This window comes from Mya arenaria, chromosome 13 (assembly GCF_026914265.1).
Source record: "Mya arenaria isolate MELC-2E11 chromosome 13, ASM2691426v1".
NCBI classification, from domain to species: Eukaryota; Metazoa; Mollusca; class Bivalvia; order Myida; family Myidae; genus Mya; species Mya arenaria.
The window spans coordinates 815,603-836,723 of NC_069134.1; the positions used below are offsets into that span (position 1 = coordinate 815,603).

The 21,121-nt window shown below is 38.4% G+C and overlaps 1 protein-coding gene across 1 annotated transcript in view; it reads left to right on the forward strand.

The window, feature by feature from the left end:
* Positions 1 to 5,757: 5,757 nt before the first annotated feature.
* Positions 5,758 to 21,121, forward strand: part of LOC128213625 (potassium voltage-gated channel protein Shab-like) — a 108,434-nt gene continuing 93,070 nt past the window's right edge. Inside the window, exons 1-2 of the mRNA XM_052919592.1 lie at positions 5,758 to 6,259; positions 8,499 to 8,567. Coding sequence (XP_052775552.1) covers positions 6,165 to 6,259; positions 8,499 to 8,567 — 164 coding nt within the window. The 5' untranslated portion in view covers positions 5,758 to 6,164. The remainder of the gene's footprint in view (positions 6,260 to 8,498; positions 8,568 to 21,121) is intronic.

Below are 21,121 nucleotides of genomic sequence, written 5' to 3' on the forward strand. Positions count from 1 at the left end.
AAATTAAACCCCGCTCCGCATGCGCCCAAATAATAACGACCCATATCACAACCTGCTCCGCATCTGCCCAAATAACAACACAAGTCAAACTCCGCCTCGCACCCGCCCAAATAATAACAACACATATCAAAACCTGCTTCGCATCTGCTCAAATAACAACACAAATTAAACCCCGCTTCGCACTCGCAAAAATAACAACACAAATTTAACCCCGCTCTGCATGCGCCTATTTAAAAACGACACATATCACAACCTGCTCCGCATCTGCTCAAATAACAACACAAGTCAGACCCCGCCTCCTACCCGCCCAAATAATAACAACACATATCAAAACCTGCTTCGCATCTGCCCAGATAACAACAAATATTAAACCACGCATCGCACCAGCCCAAATAACAACACAAATCAAAATCCGCCCCGCATCCGCCCAAATAATAACAACACAAATCAACGTCCGCTCGGCATCGGTCCAAATAATGGCAACACATATCAAAACCTGCTCCGCCTCTGCCCAGATAAAAAAACAAATCAAATCAGACACCGCACCCGCCAAAATAACAACACAAATCAACAACGCTTCGCACCCGCCCTAATAACAACACACATCAAACAACGCTTCGAATTCTCCAAAATAACAACACAAATCAAACCCCGCCACGCTTCAACCCAAACAACAATACAAATCAAACTACGCCTCGCACCCGCCTAAACAACAACACAAATCAAACCCCGCCACGCTTCAACCCAAACAACAATACAAATCAAACCACGCCTCGCACCCGCCTAAACAACAACACAAATCAAACCCCGCCACGCTTCAACCCAAACAACAATACAAATCAAACCACGCCTCGCACCCGCCTAAACAACAACACAAATCAAACCATGCTCCGCACCTGCCGAAATAACAACAATAATCAAATTACACTCCGCATCCACCCAGATAACACCAAAAACAAAACCACGCCTAGCATCCGCCCAAATAACAACACAAATCAAACCACGCCTCGCACCCGCCCAAACAACAACACGAATCAAACAACGCTTGGAATCCTCCCAAATAACAACGCAAATCAGACCACACCTCGCACCCGCCCAAACAACAACACAAATCAAACAACGCTTCGAATCCCCCCAAATAACAACACAAATCAAACCACGCCTCGCACCCGCCCAAACAACAACACAAATCAATACAGGCTTCCAATCCTCCCAAATTACAACACAAATCAAACCCCGCCTCGCTTGAACCAAAACAACAACACAAATCAAACCACGCTCCGCACCTGCCCAAATAACAACAATAATCAAATTACACTCCGCATCCACCCAGATAACACCAAAAATAAAACCACGCCTCGCATCCGCCCAAATAACAACACAAATTAAACCACGACTCGCACCCGCTCAAACAACATACCTTATCAAATTACGCCTCGCACCTGCCCAAATAACAACACTAATCAAATTACACTCCGCATCCGCCCAGAAAACACCACAAATAAAACCATGCCTCGCAACCGCCCAAATAACAACACAAATCAAACCACGTCTCACACCCGCCCAAACAACAATACAAATCAAACCACGCTCCGTACCTGCCCAAATAACAACACTAATCAAATTACACTCCGCATCCACCCAGAAAACACCACAAATCAAACCACGCCTCGCATCAGCCCAAATAACAACACAAATCAAACCACGCCTCGCACCCGCCCAAACAACAATACAAATCAAACGACGTACCGCACCTGCCCAAATAACAACACAAATTAAACCCCGCTCCGCATCTGCCCAAATAATAACAGCACAAATCAAACCCCGCTCCGATTCTGCTCAGTTACAAGACATATCAAATCACGCTCCGCACCCGCCCAAATAACAGCACAAATCAAACGACGCGCCACACCTGCCCAAATAACAACACAAATTAAACCCCGATCCGCATCCGACCAAATAATAACAGCACAAATCAAACTCCGCTCCGATTCTGCTCAGATTACAAGACATATCAAATCACGCTCCGCACCCGCCCAAATAACAACACAAATCAAACCCCGACTCGCACCCGCCTAAATAACAACACAAATCAAACCCCGACTCGCACCTGCCCAAATAACAACACTAATCAAACCCCGACTCGCACCCGCCCAATTAACAACACAATGCAAACCACGCTCCGCACCCACCAAAATAACAGCATAGAATAAACCACGCTCCGCACCCGCAAAAATAACAACATAAATCAAACCCCGCTCCGCATCTGCCCAATTAACAACACAAATCAAACCACTCTCCGCACCCCCCAAAATAACAACACAAATCAAACCCCGGTCTGCATCTGCCCAGATAACAACACAAATCAAATCACGCTCCGCACCCGCCCAAATAACAAAACAAATCAAACCACGCTCTGCATCCGGTCAAATAACAACACAAAACCCCCGCTCCCCCATAACAAAACAATAACAACAGGCAACAACATGGCATGATTAAGGAGGCATAAAAACGACGTTTAATAATCTAATATTAGTTTTCATACTTATTTCAGGATGACTTTTGTGCATATCCACATGGTTTGACAGTTGCACCCATTGATTGCCTTATCTGTCTTTATTCCTCATTGAACCTCGACATTGTGAAATATATCATGTGCTCTACACACACTACCATGGCAACATTTCTTGAAAACATCTCATAACAACTAATATCAGTATCAGGCTGGATATTGACTTACCATAAGTGGTCGAGTCTCGGTAATTCATAACCAATCCAGCATGCTCGTCAGCTGATGTATCCTCTGTGATGTTAATAACATTGTTTCTTTGGATATATGAAGGAGACAGATAATTGTAAGTAAGCATGTTTATAACTCAATGAACGTCTTGTTGTTAAAGTAATACGTTTAACACATACCGTGATCATCCAATGGCTTAAGTATTATATTAAAACATTTTTTGAAGCTTTTGAAGGTTTTTATTTTAGTAAGAAGTATGTTTTGTTTTTTTAAAAAACCCATATCAACAATCAGCTCTTTATAGATCGTTTTTATAAAGGATCAGGTTAACTGTGCTGTGATCAACATGTCGTTGATTTTATAATCGTCGATAAATTAAAATGGCCGCTCTGAAAACACGCTTTTGAATCGTTAAGAATACATACATTTTGTTTGATATATCAACCTTCATTGTTTTCATATTTTGTTCAAGGAATTCATCGTTCTGTGTCTATATAAGTTATTATACTAGCATGAAGGATCATATTATTAAGCATTCTTAAAACTTCTGATATAAAAAATGAAAACCCATACTATAAGCTTCGTGTAAGTTATGAGTGGTTTTATCTATATGAAAATCATGTTTGAGCCAGCTGTGGCAAACATCATGATATCATACATGTGTACATGAAAAAATAAAATATATTATTTTCTTACAAAATCGATATGAATATATGCATTTATATTTTAGCCTGAGTTAAGTATTTATGTGGATTGACAATTATGACGTGTATTATACATATTTTGTTACAAAATCAGCAGGTTTTGACATCAATGCCTTCAGTTGAGTCATATAAATATCTCACAATATACACACATATCATACATATCATTTATTCAGCATTAAATGGTTCAACATTCATAGCCATGAAACATAACGAAACAAATCAATCACAAATCATCGTGGAGAACAAGATACCTCACAATATAACAGATCTCAACTGATTCGAAAACTGCCTTAAAACACTTACTTTTCGTAACTTTGATATTAACAACTGCGATTTGATCTTCACTCAGCTCTTTTTTGTCACTGGTTTCCAGGAATTTACGCAAATATTAGCTTATTAAAAGACGAAACATACAAAAGTTGCCAAAAAGTCAATCTGTGGAAGTGCAGCTTTAAATAATTTGTATTGCAAGTATTACCGATGAAGATATAAAATACAAATTTGGACCAGACAAAAGTAGTTTATTGTTTATTGTTGACCCTACCCAAAATGTTTGAAACATTGCCTTTCGATGGATAACAAAATGTTTCGGTCTACCATGCTGTGAAATTGCTGTTTCTATATTTATTATCTTTAAAAATGTTAATACAAACCCCATTTGTACTATATCCATTCCAACATGATACTGTATTAAATATACAAATAAAGGAATGTGAGCATTAAATGTTTTTGAGTAGTTAACATGTTTATAGAAACGTTTTCGATGATGAAATAAAACGGGAAGAAATGTTCCAATTTACTGTCGGAAATGTGTTTTCATAACGTACGTACTCAAAGGTAAACCAAAGAAGCTTCATATGTTCATGTTTACGGTGTGTTGACGGGTATAACTACTGCGAAAGCGCAATGAAATATCTGTTGGTCATTTAACGGTTTTTTATGAATAACATACCATTTGTGCAGTGATTGTTTCCTCTTAATAGTTTAGTTAGCTGCAAACACAATAGTTATGTACGTAATGAAAACCATGGGAACAGACACTGTGAAACACGTATGGTTGGACAAGCGAGAATAAAGCATTGACACAGTCTGCAATGTTAAACAACTTATTGGAGATGCTTTTTGCATAGTTTAAGCCAATTGATTGTTTTTTTTATAGAAAATCTGATACCGTTATAATGAAAACCCTTAAAGATGCACGATTATCCACGCGATGTTAAGCCTACCTGCGTACATTGGTATACAGAATACATGTTTCTGCGTAAAGTCAGTCATCTTGCACCTTTCTTAGGTTATGTGTGCTTTTCCCTGCTGCATGTTTATGAAGCTGACGACCTTTTTGTCCTCTGTGCCACCTCTTTGTAAAACGTGCTAATTACGTAGTCATGGCATTCTGTCGCTGCTAATGACAACCGATATAGAAGTTCAATAGTTGAAAAGACTTGTTACATAACTGTCACAGGTCCAATATGGATACACCAATTATCGGCTTCTAATATTCCATAACTACCTCACTCTACGTCTGTTCGGCATTTCAAGTGTCAACATAATATATAGCAATAAGAAGATATAACTGTTTGCAAATAAACAAAGCAAAGCGTGATCGTTGAAAAGCTGATAAAAGCATGACCTTAATGTCCTTTTGCAAAGAAGAGACAGTCATATTGTATCGCCTCCAAAACGACCTCGAACAGAAAGTTTTCGGCACTTCAAAAAGAGCGTAATTTAATTGGCCGGGTGATTTGAAAACGATACAAACTGCACATGTATGGATCTGTTGCGGGTGTATGAGCCCCTTTGTATTAAGTTTCATGTTGACATGTAAATAAATACGCTCAACATAAGAAGGTGGCAGTCGGCTTTTTTTCATGTGTTAATTCGATTGAAATTGTTGCACTTCTTTCGGAAGTCTGTTCGTGGTTTTCGATGAAGCTGCGATCTTTCAATGTTCCAAAACCTTCAAATGCTGAGTTCATTTGCAAACAGTGGTACATGTACATGCAACAGCTACCACACATGTTGTTTAGACATCCTGCCCAGTGTCAGCCAACAATAGTATTTTGTTTATTATGTGTAGTTTATTGACATTTTCAGGAGTGAACCGCTGTATGGAAGAAGTAGAGTTATTTCAAGCTGTTTAATCGAATGGGAGAAAAGCAAGGAAATACGCCGGTGCATATATAGCATGCCATTGTAGAAAGGGAAAAAATCACGCCTTGCATCAGCTTCCTTACTTCAGCGTTTTTACTACGTTTTTAGGTAAAAGTTCATTAAAGTTTGCTGATAATAAGTTTCAATTTTACGACAAGAGCTTGAATAAATCAGAAAATAAATGATTATCATGGGTACACGATGGTAAAGTGCCAGACTGTAAAATGAATGAGTGTTATTTTGGGTAAATGTGTTCTGACAGTTGGAGACCGTTGTGATGTAGAGTGCAGGTCCTTTTCCTGATGGAATATGAGTGCTTTGTCACACGCAGTGATGGATGACTTACTGATGACATACGCACCGGAACACTAATCAATTGGAACTTCTTCTTCGGTTTTTAGTAGACCTACATTCGTTATTTCTGAGGTGTTTAAAGTGATTACCTCTTTCTCGGGTTGAAAATAAAGAACATACTGGCCCAGCTTATATAGCTTGTGTCCACTGGTCCTGAGAACACAAGTGTCGTGCACAGCCTCCGATGGCTGATGTGTAGTGGGCCGTGAAGGATGAAACACCCGGACAAAGCTCATGCCATGCTGCTGGAAAACCTTCGGATCATCTCGGAACACAGACGCCGCTCAATTGCTATTGAGAATCTCAGGTGAGATGCAAATGAATCTAAGGGTTGATTTACTTTAGGTGTACATATGTACATAGGTGGGGTCAAAATTTCAGATGAGATAATCGGCAATTACATGTAAATTGTGTGGGGATATCTTGCCAGGCGTACGAGATATTCCGGTGAACTGTCGAGGACAGCTGATGTGGCCGTGATCCGCAGGTGAGATGTACAGGGTGAACCGGAATTTCAGGTGAGATATCCGAGAATTTCAGTTAAAATATCCGAGATTTCAACATTTCGGGGAGTCACAGTTGAGATATCCGGAAATTCCAGTTGACATTTCGGGGAGATACAGTTGAGATATCCGGGAATTCCGAGGTCAAACGTACGGGAATTGATGTTTGCCAGGACTTTCAGGTGAGATGATTCGGACCAACAGGTGAGGTTTACGGACATTTCAGGTGATTTTCGGGAATTTCAGGTGAGGTTTACGGAAATTCCAGGCGAGATTTTCGGGAATTTCAGGTGAGGTTTACGGGAAAGATCAGGGGAATATCAGATGAAGTTTACTTGAATTCCAGGTAAGGTTTACGGGAATATGAGGTGAGGTTTACGGGAATATCAGGTGAGGTTTGTGGAAATATCAGGTGAGATTTACGTGAATTCCAGGAGAGGTTTACGAGAATATCAGGTGAGGTTTACGTGAATTGCAGTTGAGGTTCACGGGATTATCAGGTGAGGTTTACGGGAATATCAGGTGAGGTTTAAGGAAATATCAGGGGAATATCAAGTGAAGTTTACGAGAATTTCAGGTGAAGTATTAATGAATTCCATGTGAGGTATTTGTGAATTTCAGATGAGGTTCAAGGGATTATCAGGTGATGTTTACGGGTTTAATCCATATCAGGTGAGGTTTACGGAAATATCAGGGGACTATCAAGTGAAGTTTCGGGTGAGGTATTTGTGAATTCCAGGTGAGGTTTGCGGGAATTCCAGGACAGGTTAGCGGAAATTTGAGGTGAGGTTTACGGGAATTTCAGGTACTTTTTACAGAATTATCAGGTGAGGTTTACGGGAATTTCAGGTTAGGTTTAGGGGAATTCCAGGTGAGGTTAACGGGAATTTCAGGTTAGGTTAACGGGAATATCAAATGAGGATTACAGGAGTTTCAGTTGTGGTTAACAGGAAATTCAAGTGAGGGGAATTCCAGTTGTGGTTTACGGAAATTTCAGGTGAGGTCTACGGGCATATCAAGTGAGGCGCATGAGATTACAGATGAGGTGAGCAAACATTTGGGTAAAATGTCCTGCATTTTCAGTAGAATGTAAGGAATTTCAGCTGAGACATCCAGGAATTTCAGGTGCAGTGTGATAAATATGATTTAAGGTGCATCGAAGTTTTGAAAATAAGCTCGATACCCACAGATCTCTCACGAGTCTTTTGTTTAGTAAACAGTAGTACAATGCAAGTAATACCAAACTGTCCGATGATACAATGTACATTCATGATGGTCAATGAAGGGGTCGTGTCCAAATAAACAATCGTAAACGTTTTATGTCTTAGGAAAGGAAAGATTCCTTGAGCTATTTTATTAGAATATGGGGTTAGCGATACGGAGTGTTAATAGTTTATTCGTGTTCTCCCGCTACCAGACTACCAGAGGAAACAACCACTGGAATGACTGTGCTTGAAATATTCATCAGTTGCCTTTCCTGATTCAGTGTTTGCATATTGCGTCTCATTACTTATAGGAGGCTTACTGATAGACAATTCAAGTTTGATTTAATTGTATAGGTCACATTGGGAAAATTGAAACATATTGAAAAATATATACTGAGGTTTATGTTCACAAACTTGAAGACGCACTTTGGAGTGTTATAAGAATTGATAAGGTTCTTTTATGTCACTAATCCTCTGATTCACGAACTTGAAACGATAAGTTTACGAAGTTGTCGCAGTCTGAGTCATAACATTCAATTTCCTGTGTATTTTGCTGAACAACTCGTGTTTATGTGTCGCCAGCGTATATATGAACAAGCCTAGTCCGCACTCTTGTACAGACTATTACGGTTGTAAGTATGTTAACTATTTATGCCCAGTTTAATACTCGCTTTAAATAACTGACTTTATAAAAGAAAGGAAATACAGAAGAAAAACGCTCTCTCTTTTGAAACAATATTAAGAACATCAAAATTAAGCGTTGATACCGAGAAGTCTGTCTGATCAATTAAATGGTACAGAGATGTGACACATTGACGCCAGTTAGTTGCTATTGCAGGCGCAGTGTGTGGACAACGAACCAGACCTCGTTTCCAAAGCAACCTCCGAACATCGCCATAGATCATGGGTAAGTATATTGTTATTATTGGAGTAAAGTTAAGATTTTTGAGCATATGTTTTCGTAACTTAACATGCTAAGCACTTTCAAAATTACATAATGTACATGTACGAGTTTATACGACATTTATTGTGGTATGAACATCGGGACATAGAGTGAACTGCGTTAGTCTTGTTCATTATACCTGCAGTTGTTCTCTCCCTTGAACTGTTGTTATTCGTATGTATGTTCACGTATTTAGCCACTGTAGATGTTTGTCCGGGCAGTTTAGAATTAAAGTGTGAATATACAGGAATCATGAATACAAGGCATAAACTAGTCACTTTGGGAAAGGTTAACACAGAACGCATCCGCCGTTACTTTCTCCTCACACGTAACACTGGTTGAGGACAAATCAAGTCAAATAACCTATAACATACGTAACATTGTTATCTCTAAAAAAAACTTGCATTTCTGGTACATTCAGCGTGTCAAACAACGCATTCATCCGCTTGAGTAATGCTTTTGATCTAAATGAAATATAAGTTTCCAATTGTCACGTGATTTGTCTGGTGAGAGGGATTATTCATCTGAAACAATCCCTGTGCAAAGGACTGGATTACTGCCTTATTCTCGTACATCAGAGGTTCGATAAATCTTGTCCGCAAAGTATAATCGCTCTAGTGTACGAGAATGAATTACGTACACATAACAGCTAGTAGTATATAGCTAATGGAAACGGCGACGTAATCAAGACCACACAAGATGACACATCAACATTAAATATATCTTCTCCTACTTCATTCGGAACGCGCATTTATCCTAAGACATCTGTAGTACTAAAGCAAATCAGAATAGCAAGCCATCGTCTTAACGAGAAACAACAACAGGGCAACACAAATATTGGCTGATATGGTAGTGGATACGCACATACGCACGCATACTGCTGTGTGACTTAGTTTACTGTACAGTTCTCAATGTTCTGGCTCATTTTTACAAAAATACAAAAGTCTAATATCAATCTCAATTAATTTGACCTACGATTCAAAATCTGGTATGATTTTGCTCTTTAAAACCGCGTTTTTTTTCATAGCAGGTATGGATAAAACAAATTTCAAGGACAGCATCATCTAAGAGCAAAACTGTACATGACAAACTGTTAAAGAACAATGAGTTGTACTCAATTACTTTTTTTGCTGTATAATATACATATTTTGACCAAAGCTTATATATATTTCATTTTATGCGAGAATGCGCTTTTTTCAAAAAGCAGAAAACATGTACGATTTTTAACTTTTTTTAACTTTTGACTTTTTTACTCTACCTGTCGCTCATCACGCAAGTCAAGTGCGACTTTGCTTACCTCTGCTGTAAATGAAGGTGTAAGGGGCGTTGACATTGCAGCATTTACCAATGATGAAACATGACGGCTATTTCCATACTTCCGATGTGCTTCAATTCCCGAAGGAATGCAATGAAGTAATCTCGCTTGTCTATCAGATCCTAAATAGGGAATATTATGTTATAATCCTGATCTGTGGGGTTGGATGACGTCGAGTTGCTCGCGCACAGTCCATGATATAGCTAATGTTTGGCCATCCGATATACCTTACGAAACAAATTGTCAATAAAATACGCAAACAATTACGATTTTTTCATTGAGTTTTAATTAAGAAAATATTTAGTCAAATATCTATCTTATTAAGGGTTGTTATCGGCGTATCTTTTTCTTGACATTTTATTACAATTATTAACTCCTGTTTCCATACCAGCCATGGCATCGTCCCAACTGGATTCGATTTCGTGCATGTCTGTTTGAAACGGCCTGATTGATTACTTTGACATGTTCCATAAAGATTCCATGTACGAGTGAAAACTAAAATTATCAGCTAGTTGTTGTATCGGTACGTCAATTTTATCTGTCATTTCAATTATTCAAATGTAGTCTTCGAAATGTGAAGGTCTTACTTGTTATCGCGTATCTTATGCAGTTTAAGATATATCATCATGCGTATTTCCATATTGCTTTCAGAAATCTCATTTTATTGAAATACCCGCTACAAATTATTAAAGCAAATGGCCATTATCGCGGGATGTGGCTCATATCGTTACGCAAAAAGGAAGCACCCCCAAAGAACAACCGACTAACGTTGTATTTTTTCAATTAAAAAACAATTAAGTTTGTTGTTGTTGTTTTAGATAAAATATTAAAATGTGTAATGCCGAAGATCTGTCCGGGTATCAATATGTTATGTTTCAATTAAGCGGAAATCTAACGAGTACGAAAGACTACTTATGTTCGATGATATCACTCCGAGGGGGAACAACTATCCATTAACTAATCTATAATATGCAAATAGACGTATCCAATAAGTTAAACATGAACACGAACTTTTGACGTCAATGATTCCGATCGAACTTAATTCGAATTAAGCGTGTTTATATTCGACCCTGTTCTACGCGAATGTTTGAAGGCAATATAACATTGCAATGTATATACACTGAAAAAGACGAATATAATGCATTCAATTTCTTACCGCATCGTATATTTATATTTGTTTAACAGGCAAATACTTTGATAACTGGAACCGGAACAGTATCGCAATGGCTTTCTTCAATTTTATATTAAGTTATCCGATACACATGTGGAATTGGAAATTTGCAACCGCATAGTTTTTTGTATCAAATATCATACTGTTATATTACTAGTTATGTTATGTTTGTATATGTATATGTATATGTATATGTAGAATTTTTGACATAAACTTAATCAGCAAGCAATTACTTTTCAACTAACACTACATTGAAATCAGCACGCATCAAAATTAAAAAAAATATATGGTTCATGGACTAGCATATATGTGTGGGCCGGATTCCTTAAAAAGCCCACTGTGTGTGTCCTAAAGTTTACTTTGATTCCATTTCATTTGTTTACTGTTCTATAAATATCACCCACGGTGGAGATTTGAACACGATATGAAAATGAACATGACATGATTGAAAAAGCAATGTTATGAATAAATTCCAAAAAAACATACGTACAAGTGTACAATGAGACAAGATGGTAGACAATCAACAATTGTATAGAGACATATATGATATCAACATAATCACAGAACAGTGAGACTATGCCTTTGATAGTAAGTATTTCTGTTAGTAAGGACGTTATTAAAGCACTTATTTGTAATTGTATTTGTAGTTTGCGCTTTCATGTGTTCGATTTTATAACAGCGACCCTTAAGTGCATGTAACCTTTCGTGAGAATGCTATAACAGCGATCTCAGCAACCCTTTCAATGTATGCAACCTTTCTCGTGCCATAATAGCGTGCTTTGAGTGTATGCAACCTTTTTTGGCAACCCTTCAATGTATGCAACCTTTCTTAGGAATGCTTTAACAACGAACCTGGAATATATTCAACATTTCTTCAAAATGCTTTAACAGCGACCCTTGAGTATATGCAACCTTTCTTGATAATGCTTTAACAGCGACCATTGAGTGTATGTAACCTTTCTTGATAATGCTTTAACAGCGACCATTGAGTATATGTAACTATTCTTAATAATGCTTTAATAGCGACCCTTGAGTATATGCAACCTTTCTTCAGAATGCTATAACAGCGACCATTGAGTATATGTAACTATTCTTAATAATGCTTTAATAGCGACCCTTGAGTATATGCAACCTTTTTTTAGAATGCTTTAATAGCAACCCTTGAGTATATGCAACCTTTCTTCAGAATGCTATAACAGCGACCATTGAGTATATGCAACCTTTCTTCAGAATGCTATAACAGCGACCCTTGGGTATATGCAACCTTTCTTCAGAATGCTTTAACAGCGACCCTTGAGTATATGCAACCTTTTTTCAGAATGCTATAACAGCGACCTTTGGGTATATGCAACCTTTCTTCAGAATGCTTTAACAACGACCCTTGAGTATATGCAACCTTTCATCAGAATGCTTTAACACCGACCCTTGAGTATATGCAACCTTTCTTCAGAATGCTATAACAACGACCCTTGAGTATATGCAACCTTTCTTCAGAATGCTATATCAGCGACCCTTGGGTATATGCAACCTTTCTTCAGAATGCTTTAACAGCGACCCTTGAGTATATGCAACCTTTTTTCAGAATGCTATAACAGCGACCCTTGGGTATATGCAACCTTTCTTCAGAATGCTTTAACAACGACCCTTGAGTATATGCAACCTTTCTTCAGAATGCTATAACAGCGACCCTTGAGTATATGCAACCTTTCTTCAGAATGCTATAACAACGACCCTTGAGTATATGCAACCTTTCATCAGAATGCTATAACAGCGACCCTTGGGTATATGCAACCTTTTTTCAGAATGCTTTAACAGCGACCCTTGGGTATATGCAACCTTTCTTCAAAATGCTTTAACAGCGACCCTTGGGTATATGCAGCCTTTCTTCAGAATGAAATAACAACAACCCTTGAGTATATGCAACCTTTCTTCAGAATGCTTTAACAGCGACCCTTGAGTCTATGCAACCTTTCTTCAGAATGCTAAAACAGCGACCCTTGGGTATATGCAACCTTTCTTCAGAATGCTATAACAACGACCCTTGAGTATATGCAACCTTTCTTCAGAATGCTATAACAGCGACCCTTGAGTGTATGCAACCTTTCTTCAGAATGCTATAACAGCGACCCTTGAGTATATGCAACCTTTCTTCAGAATGCTTTAACAGCGACCCTTGAGTGTATGCAACCTTTCTTCAGAATGCTATAACAGCGACCCTTGGGTATATGCAACCTTTCTTCAGAATGCTTTAACAACGACCCTTGAGTATATGCAACCTTTCTTCAGAATGCTATAACAACGACCCTTGAGTATATGCGACCTTTCTTCAGAATGCTATAACAGCGACCCTTGAGTCTATGCAACCTTTCTTTAGAATGCTATAACAGCGACCCTTGAGTCTATGCAACCTTTCTTCAGAAGGCTTTAACAGCGACCCTTGAGTATATGCAACCTTTCTTCAGAATGCTATAACAGCGACCCTTGAGTCTATGCAACCTTTCTTGATAATGCTATAACAGCGACCCTTGAGTATATGCAACCTTTCTTCAGAATGCTTTAACAGCGACCCTTGAGTCTATGCAACCTTTCTTCAGAATGCTATAACAGCTACCCTTGAGTATATGCAACCTTTCTTCAGAATGCTATAACAGCGACCCTTGAGTATATGCAACCTTTCTTCAAAATGCTATAACAGCTACCCTTGTGTATATGCAACCTTTCTTCAGAATGCTATAACAGCTACCCTTGAGTATATGCAACCTTACTTCAGAATGCTTTAACAGCGACCCTTGAGTATATGCAACCTTTTTTCAGAATGCTTTAACAGCGACCCTTGAGTATACGCAACCTTTCTTCAGAATGCTTTAACAGCGACCCTTGGGTATACGCAACCTTTCTTCAGAATGCTTTAACAGCGACCCTTGGGTATATGCAACCTTTCTTTAGAATGCTATAACAGCGACTCTTGAGTATATGCAACCTTTCTTGATAATGCTATAACAGCGACCCTTGGGTATATGCAACCTTTCTTCAGAATGCTATAACAGCGACCCTTGAGTATATGCAACCTTTCTTCAGAATGCTATAACAGCGACCCTTGAGTATATGCAACCTTTCTTCAGAATGCTATAACAGCGACCCTTGGGTATATGCAATCTTTCTTCAGAATGCTATAACAGCTACCCTTGAGTATACGCAACCTTTCTTTATAATGCTTTAACAGCGAACTTTGAGTCATGATATGCAACATTTGTTGTGGATGCTATAACAGCGACCCTTGAGTATATGCAACCTTTTTTGTGAATTTCATTTCATGAATGCTTGCCCAATTCTACCAGTCGTCTTGACGTTTACGATCAATGCGGGTCCTGTCGGTATTCTTTCTTACCGAGCTAAGACAGCCAAATCGATCGCCGGTTCAAATCGTCTGTAATTTTGTTACGCCACACAAGAAAACATATTTGATATTTTTCTTGGGTGTTTTCTTCATGAAAACAATACATCAGAGTGGCTCGATTCATTTTCATTTTGAAATAGTTGGGTATTAGATTACATGGCGCCGGCTGAATGCTACGTCTGTATTCGCCCTTTCTCTGCTCGGCATCGTTCTTCTGAAGAAGGCCTCTATCTGAGATAGAATTTAGGGCAACTCTGTTGACTTAAGCCATATATGTTGACTGATGTAGGCAAGTGCTTGATCAATCTTAAAAGAGGAAATCAAAACAAGTCTTTTGAAATACTGTCAAGGTGATGTATTAGGAGAAACTTCCGGATATTAAACTGACATTGATTGATTTAGCCGAGTCTTCATGGCATCATTCTCTTTCCACGCATGCGCGTTGTATACATCATACTCTGTTCATCGAACAATTCCACGTGGGATAACAAACGTTAGGAAAATATATTTGGTTGTACCTTTGGGAATAACAGAAGTTCCTTTTGCCTGACGTTGACAAATATTGCTACTTTAATTGCGTGAAACCTTTTATCTCAGCCATTAAGCTTTTATCAATAAATGCTGACAAGAGCCGGTTTTATGCCTATCTGTTCTATTTCCTTCTTTTTTATAACGTTTTTTCTTCATCTTGTATTGCTTTGTTGATATCATGCGCAGTAAGTGTGATTACGTTGAAACCCTGGCTATGGTTTTAGGATTAACATGAAACAATTAGTATGAAAGTCATTGTAGAATGGTTTAACGTTATTTGTATGTATTTAAGCAAAAAAGGCAACGCAATTTTGTAAAAAAACATATTGATAACCTATGACTGTTTAAGTGTTTGATGTTATACTTTGTCTGCTGACCCAGCTCCTGTTTGAATCTACCGATTCACATGATAAAAAATCCAATCCCGGCTGACTGCTGTTTACCAAACGACGGCAGATTGGAAAATCCTGCTATCCCATTGTTCAAAGTATACCGTGATCAGTCATTGTGCCGAACTAACGTCACATCACGAACTACATCTTTGAAAGCAGTTCGTTTATCTATGTGCTAGGATGTTGGTTTGCTGAAGGCACGAATGGTGCATGGTTGTCGAAAATATCCAGCTTATTGTTAAGTAGGGCAAATATAAACATAAATATTTCATAGTTATTGACTAAAAAGTCAAAGCCACATTTGAAAAAGAATATGTCTATAAGAATTATAAACAATTTAAAGTACCCCTGAGGTTTGACACATGTTGTACTTGAATTCACATTTCTTTGAAAATGTATCAACTTTAATATATCGGGAATACATGCGTCAGAGCGTTCTATTTAATATTTCTGACCTTACTTACATTCAAGCACTATTGTCGGTTAACATCAGTATGTATATAAAGCTCATCAGTAAGGTAATACTACTCTTCCAAGAGAGAATTGAAGTACACAAGTTCTTTACATGGAACGATTCAACCAGATAAGAGTGTAACCATAAGGTAATGGGAATTTACTCAAATGATAAACAGTTTGAAAATATGTTGTCTGCCATTGCCCTGACAGTTATAAAGAATATGAAGCCGAGAGATTTCCCAGCATTTACTGATTAAGCAACCGTGGCGCACTTCAATTTTGCCTCCAATTAGCGATATTATAACTATTGATTGGCGTCGTGCTTTACGATATCGTCATATAATTTAATGTGGGTCTGATTCAGCGAAAAGATATGTTCATTATCAGGCCTTTGTTTGTGTGACAGAAATGGTCTTGAATGATTTTTCCGGGAAAATCTGGCACTGCAGTGAACGTGAACAATCATCTTTGGAGATCAGTGTTGTCATTGAGCGTGAATATGGACAAGATGCTCCGGGATTCCGCGCATCCTTCTCCTTGTGACAGCCCTCTAGAAGAACACGTCGTATTGTTGGAATGTTTCTCAGTTGACAAGTACGTCAAGAACTAGGAAGGAAACACAATTGTTTTGTGCCATATTTACAAACACTTCTTGGATAAAACCATTGCGAGTGAACATCTACTGTGTGAGGTATGGTGGAATATACATGTGGTATCGTAGTTTTACGGGGTTTTCCATTTAATTGAAAGGAAAGCCTAAGAGCTGTTTTTGAGATTGATCATTCACAATAATTACCACGAGAAAAGACAATTTTGAGAATAAAAGAGAGAACGTAATACAGTTAATCGATTTGTGAGTCGCTGATACAACGCGGTTTTTAAATAGTAGGAGTAGTTTCTGGAGACTGGTGTACGTATCGATAACTATTGAAAACCAATTTACTTAAAAAGAAAACAACAAAGTTAAAGGAATTCTCAATAATCCATAAAAGCCACGAGGGCGTACTCCATGCACGACCTTGTACGGCATTTACGTATTACTAGGTCTTCCTTTAATACATGCAAATACGTGTAGATAGCGAGGCAAGCCGTCCATTTAAAGGGACAACACAATTTTCCTCCATTGGCACTGTCTGGCGGCTTGTTCCCCAACACAATGTATGTATGTTTAACATTGTTACAATTGACGCGAGTGCCATTTGTAGCTGTATCGATCCTGCGTTCTTGGATTTCAGGCTAACCTACGGTAATGTATAATAGCAATCAAGGAGGATTGATTGAAGGAAATTATCACCGTCCGTGACTGGGTATAAAACACTCAGTAATGGAGACGAACCCAATATAACTCTATATTCTTTGTGATTTTATGCCCCTGTTGAATATTTATCGTTATATATTATCAATTCCTCTGGGATTTGGAATGACTGAAACTAGAGCAATGGTAAAGCCCATCTCATAACAGCATGCAATGCTGACGGTAATGTCTAAGGCTATTATTGGTTTGATTGATACCATTAATTCTGGTAGAACATTCCGGTTTTGTTCTCTAAAACGAAAATCACATGTATATTCCATGTACCATCAGTGCAAACGGTCAGCAGAATGTGTTTGGCTACCTATGAACGGATGACCAGTATCATAAGAAGCCCGTGACGTGGTGCCCAGCGTTTGTCACAAGCAATATAAGTGTTTGAAATCCACGAAAAGTAAATAAACATGAAGACACATAGACACGTATCTGTCGTCCACAAGTATACATGAGAGAACTCTCAGGAATACACATATTTTGGCCGGCAGGAACCCGAACGCGTGCTCGGGTAACAACGTGACAAAAAGCACATACACTCCGTGTTTCCATGGTCCCCTTATGGTGCGAAGAAGGCTGAAATTTTGTAGGCGGGGCTCATCGTCTTCAATGTCATCTCTTGCAAGCAGGTGTGTATGTCTTTACCTTAATGCAGTTAGTCATCTTTGATGGACGTTTAGACCGTGGTCAGCAGGTTGCTTTACAAAAATATTTGTTATTGATAGATAACGTATTTCTGCTATATCTGGTCAACATATGGATTCCATATCATATAAAAAGGTAGTGTATAGGGAAATGTAAAGGGTATGTTTTGTGATAGTAATTGGGGTGACTTGATATACAATTAAAGACACCTTGTTTACTATTTGTATTTTTTCTTCAAACCATTCAATAATAGATGTTTTTGTATATAGGTAATATGTATTATTATACAAATGATAATTATCACCTAGTAACTTTCAAGAGTTTTACAAGACGGTCAAATCCAATATAAATTTGTTTCCCATAAATACACGCGCAAGCTCCTTTTGTAGCAAAGGTGGTGTAATGGTCCGTACGTGCAAATGGTCTTCCTAACACATGTTATAAGATAAATGATTTAGAAGAATGTTCAACCTGAGGTGCATGATCAAACGCCAGATATTTATTTAGAAACATTTCTCAATAATTCCTTTAATGTCACATTACACAACTGTATGCCGTAAATGCATTGGCGATATCACATCACAGCAGCATGGCGATATCACATCACAGCAGCATGGCGATACCACATCACAACAGCATGGCGATGCCACATCACAGCAGCATGGCGATATCACATCACAGCAGCATGACGATATCACATCACAGCAGCATGACAAAACACACAATAAAATTAACAAATGGTGGTATCGAATTATAATCAAATATGGTAATGTAATGTAATGTAATGTAATATTGAAAACTCTTGTCATAATAGCTCAAACTATGTTTACTGTATATATAAGCTCGATATTAACGTTGCCAATGTAAGCTACATCTACCGGAACACGGACACTTGTAAATCCCTATGATTGTACTTTAAGTTTCATTTACCAAAGTTATGTTAACACTGGATATGAACAACACACGTACAGCCCCAACCAGACCAGCCTCACACAACAGTAAACCCTCATTCATTCAATTTGTCTGAAATGAATACTCCAGCACTGTCAGGGAAACCACGTAGGGATTAAACCGGCCTTAGGTATCAATCCTAACACTTGGCCACAGCTAATACAGTAAGCCTTATGTGTCGCAGCAAAAAAACGTCATTTTATTCATCGACATCTGTCATAAATGGACATATGACAGATTGTACTCTAAACTGTGTGCAAACTCAAAATTTGTTGACATACGTTCCCTGAGCTAGGAGAAAATCAGGTATTCGCTTCTATCAACGAGTTCCCAATTTTCTGTTTTCTTAAACGCTCTCAGTTCCAATTCAAACGTTAGCCTGCACAGGGTTTGGACACAATTTCAACGAGGTCATTTTCGAAGTGACGTTTCATTCGCGGTAATTTTCTGTAAAACTACAGATAACTGTCATTGTTTATACTTTTTAGGCATATGATAAAAACATGTTTGATTTCATGTAATACGGCAATATATTTCACCTGTTGAACACCAAAAGTAATATATCGCTTGTCGCTACGCCATTTGTTAAAAATAGCCTTTGGTGCTCAGTTGGTGAAATATATTATGACCTTCGGGTTTTAGCTAGAGGATTGTGGGAGGCTGCTGCACCCTGTCCTTTTTAAGCACCCTTCTGCCCTCATGGAGACGAGAATATACACCCTCCTGCCTTTAAAGAATAAAATGCTTAAGATATTCAAATATTTCTTTTGTTTATATTAAAACTTGAAATGTGATCATGAATTCATCCCCACATTACATATTTAGTAGTTGAAATAATGTTGAATAGTTGAATATTACTTCAAAAAGCACAATTTCTAACAGTTTTGTATGATTTTTTTAAGTTTTAATTATTTTCTGCCCGATACAATGTGCCCTTTTGTCCCTCAGCACCATGTCCATTTTCTTCATCACCCTGTCCATTTTCTTCAGCACCCTGTCCATTTTCTTCATCACCATGTCCATTTTCTTCAACACCATGTCCATTTTCTTCAGCACCATGTTCATTTTCTTCAGCACCATGTCCATTTTCTTCATCACCATGTCCATTTTCTTCAGCACCATGTCCATTTTCTTCAGCACCATGTCCATTTTCTTCATCACCATTTTCTTCATCACCATGTCCATTTTCTTCAGCACCATGTCCATTTTCTTCATCACCATGTCCATTTTCTTCAGCACCCTGTCCATTTTCTTCAGCACCATGTCCATTTTCTTCATCACCATTTTCTTCATCACCATGTCCATTTTCTTCAGCACCATGTCCATTTTCTTCAGCACCATGTCCATTTTCTTCAGCACCCTGTCCATTTTCTTCAGCACCATGTCCATTTTCTTCAGCACCATGTCCATTTTCTTCATCACCATGTCCATTTTCTTCAACACCATGTCCATTTTCTTCAGCACCATGTTCATTTTCTTCAGCACCATGTTCATTTTCTTCAGCACCATGTCCATTTTCTTCATCACCATGTCCATTTTCTTCAGCACCATGTCCTTTTTCTTCATCACCATTTTCTTCATCACCATGTCCATTTTCTTCATCACCATGTCCATTTTCTTCAGCACCATGTCCATTTTCTTCATCACCATGTCCATTTTCTTCAGCACCATGTCCATTTTCTTCAGCACCATGTCCATTTTCTTCAACACCATGTTCATTTTCTTCAGCACCCTGTCCATTTTCTTCAGCACCATGTCCATTTTCTTCAGCACCATGTTCATTTTCTTCAACACCATGTTCATTTTCTTCAGCACCCTGTCCATTTTCTTCATCACCATGTCCATTTTCTTCAGCACCATGTTCATTTTCTTCAGCACCATGTTCATTTTCTTCAGCACCCTGTCCATTTTCTTCAGCACCATGTCCATTTTCTTCAGCACCATGTTCATTTTCTTCAGCACCATGTTCATTTTCTTCAGCACCCTGTCCATTTTCTTCATCACCATGTCCATTTTCTTCAACACCATGTCCATTTTCTTCAGCACCATGTCCATTTTCTTCAGCACCATGTCCATTTTCTTCAGCACCCTGTCCATTTTCTTCAGCACCATGTCCATTTTCTTCAGCACCCTGTCCATTTTCTTCAGCACCATGTCCATTTTCTTCAGCACCATGTCCATTTTCTTCAGCACCATGTCCATTTTCTTCAGCACCCTGTCCATTTTCTTCAGCACCCTGTCCATTTTCTTCATCACCATGTCCATTTTCTTCAACACCATGTCCATTTTCTTCAGCACCATGTCCATTTTCTTCATCACCCTGTCCATTTTCTTCAGCACCATGTCCATTTTCT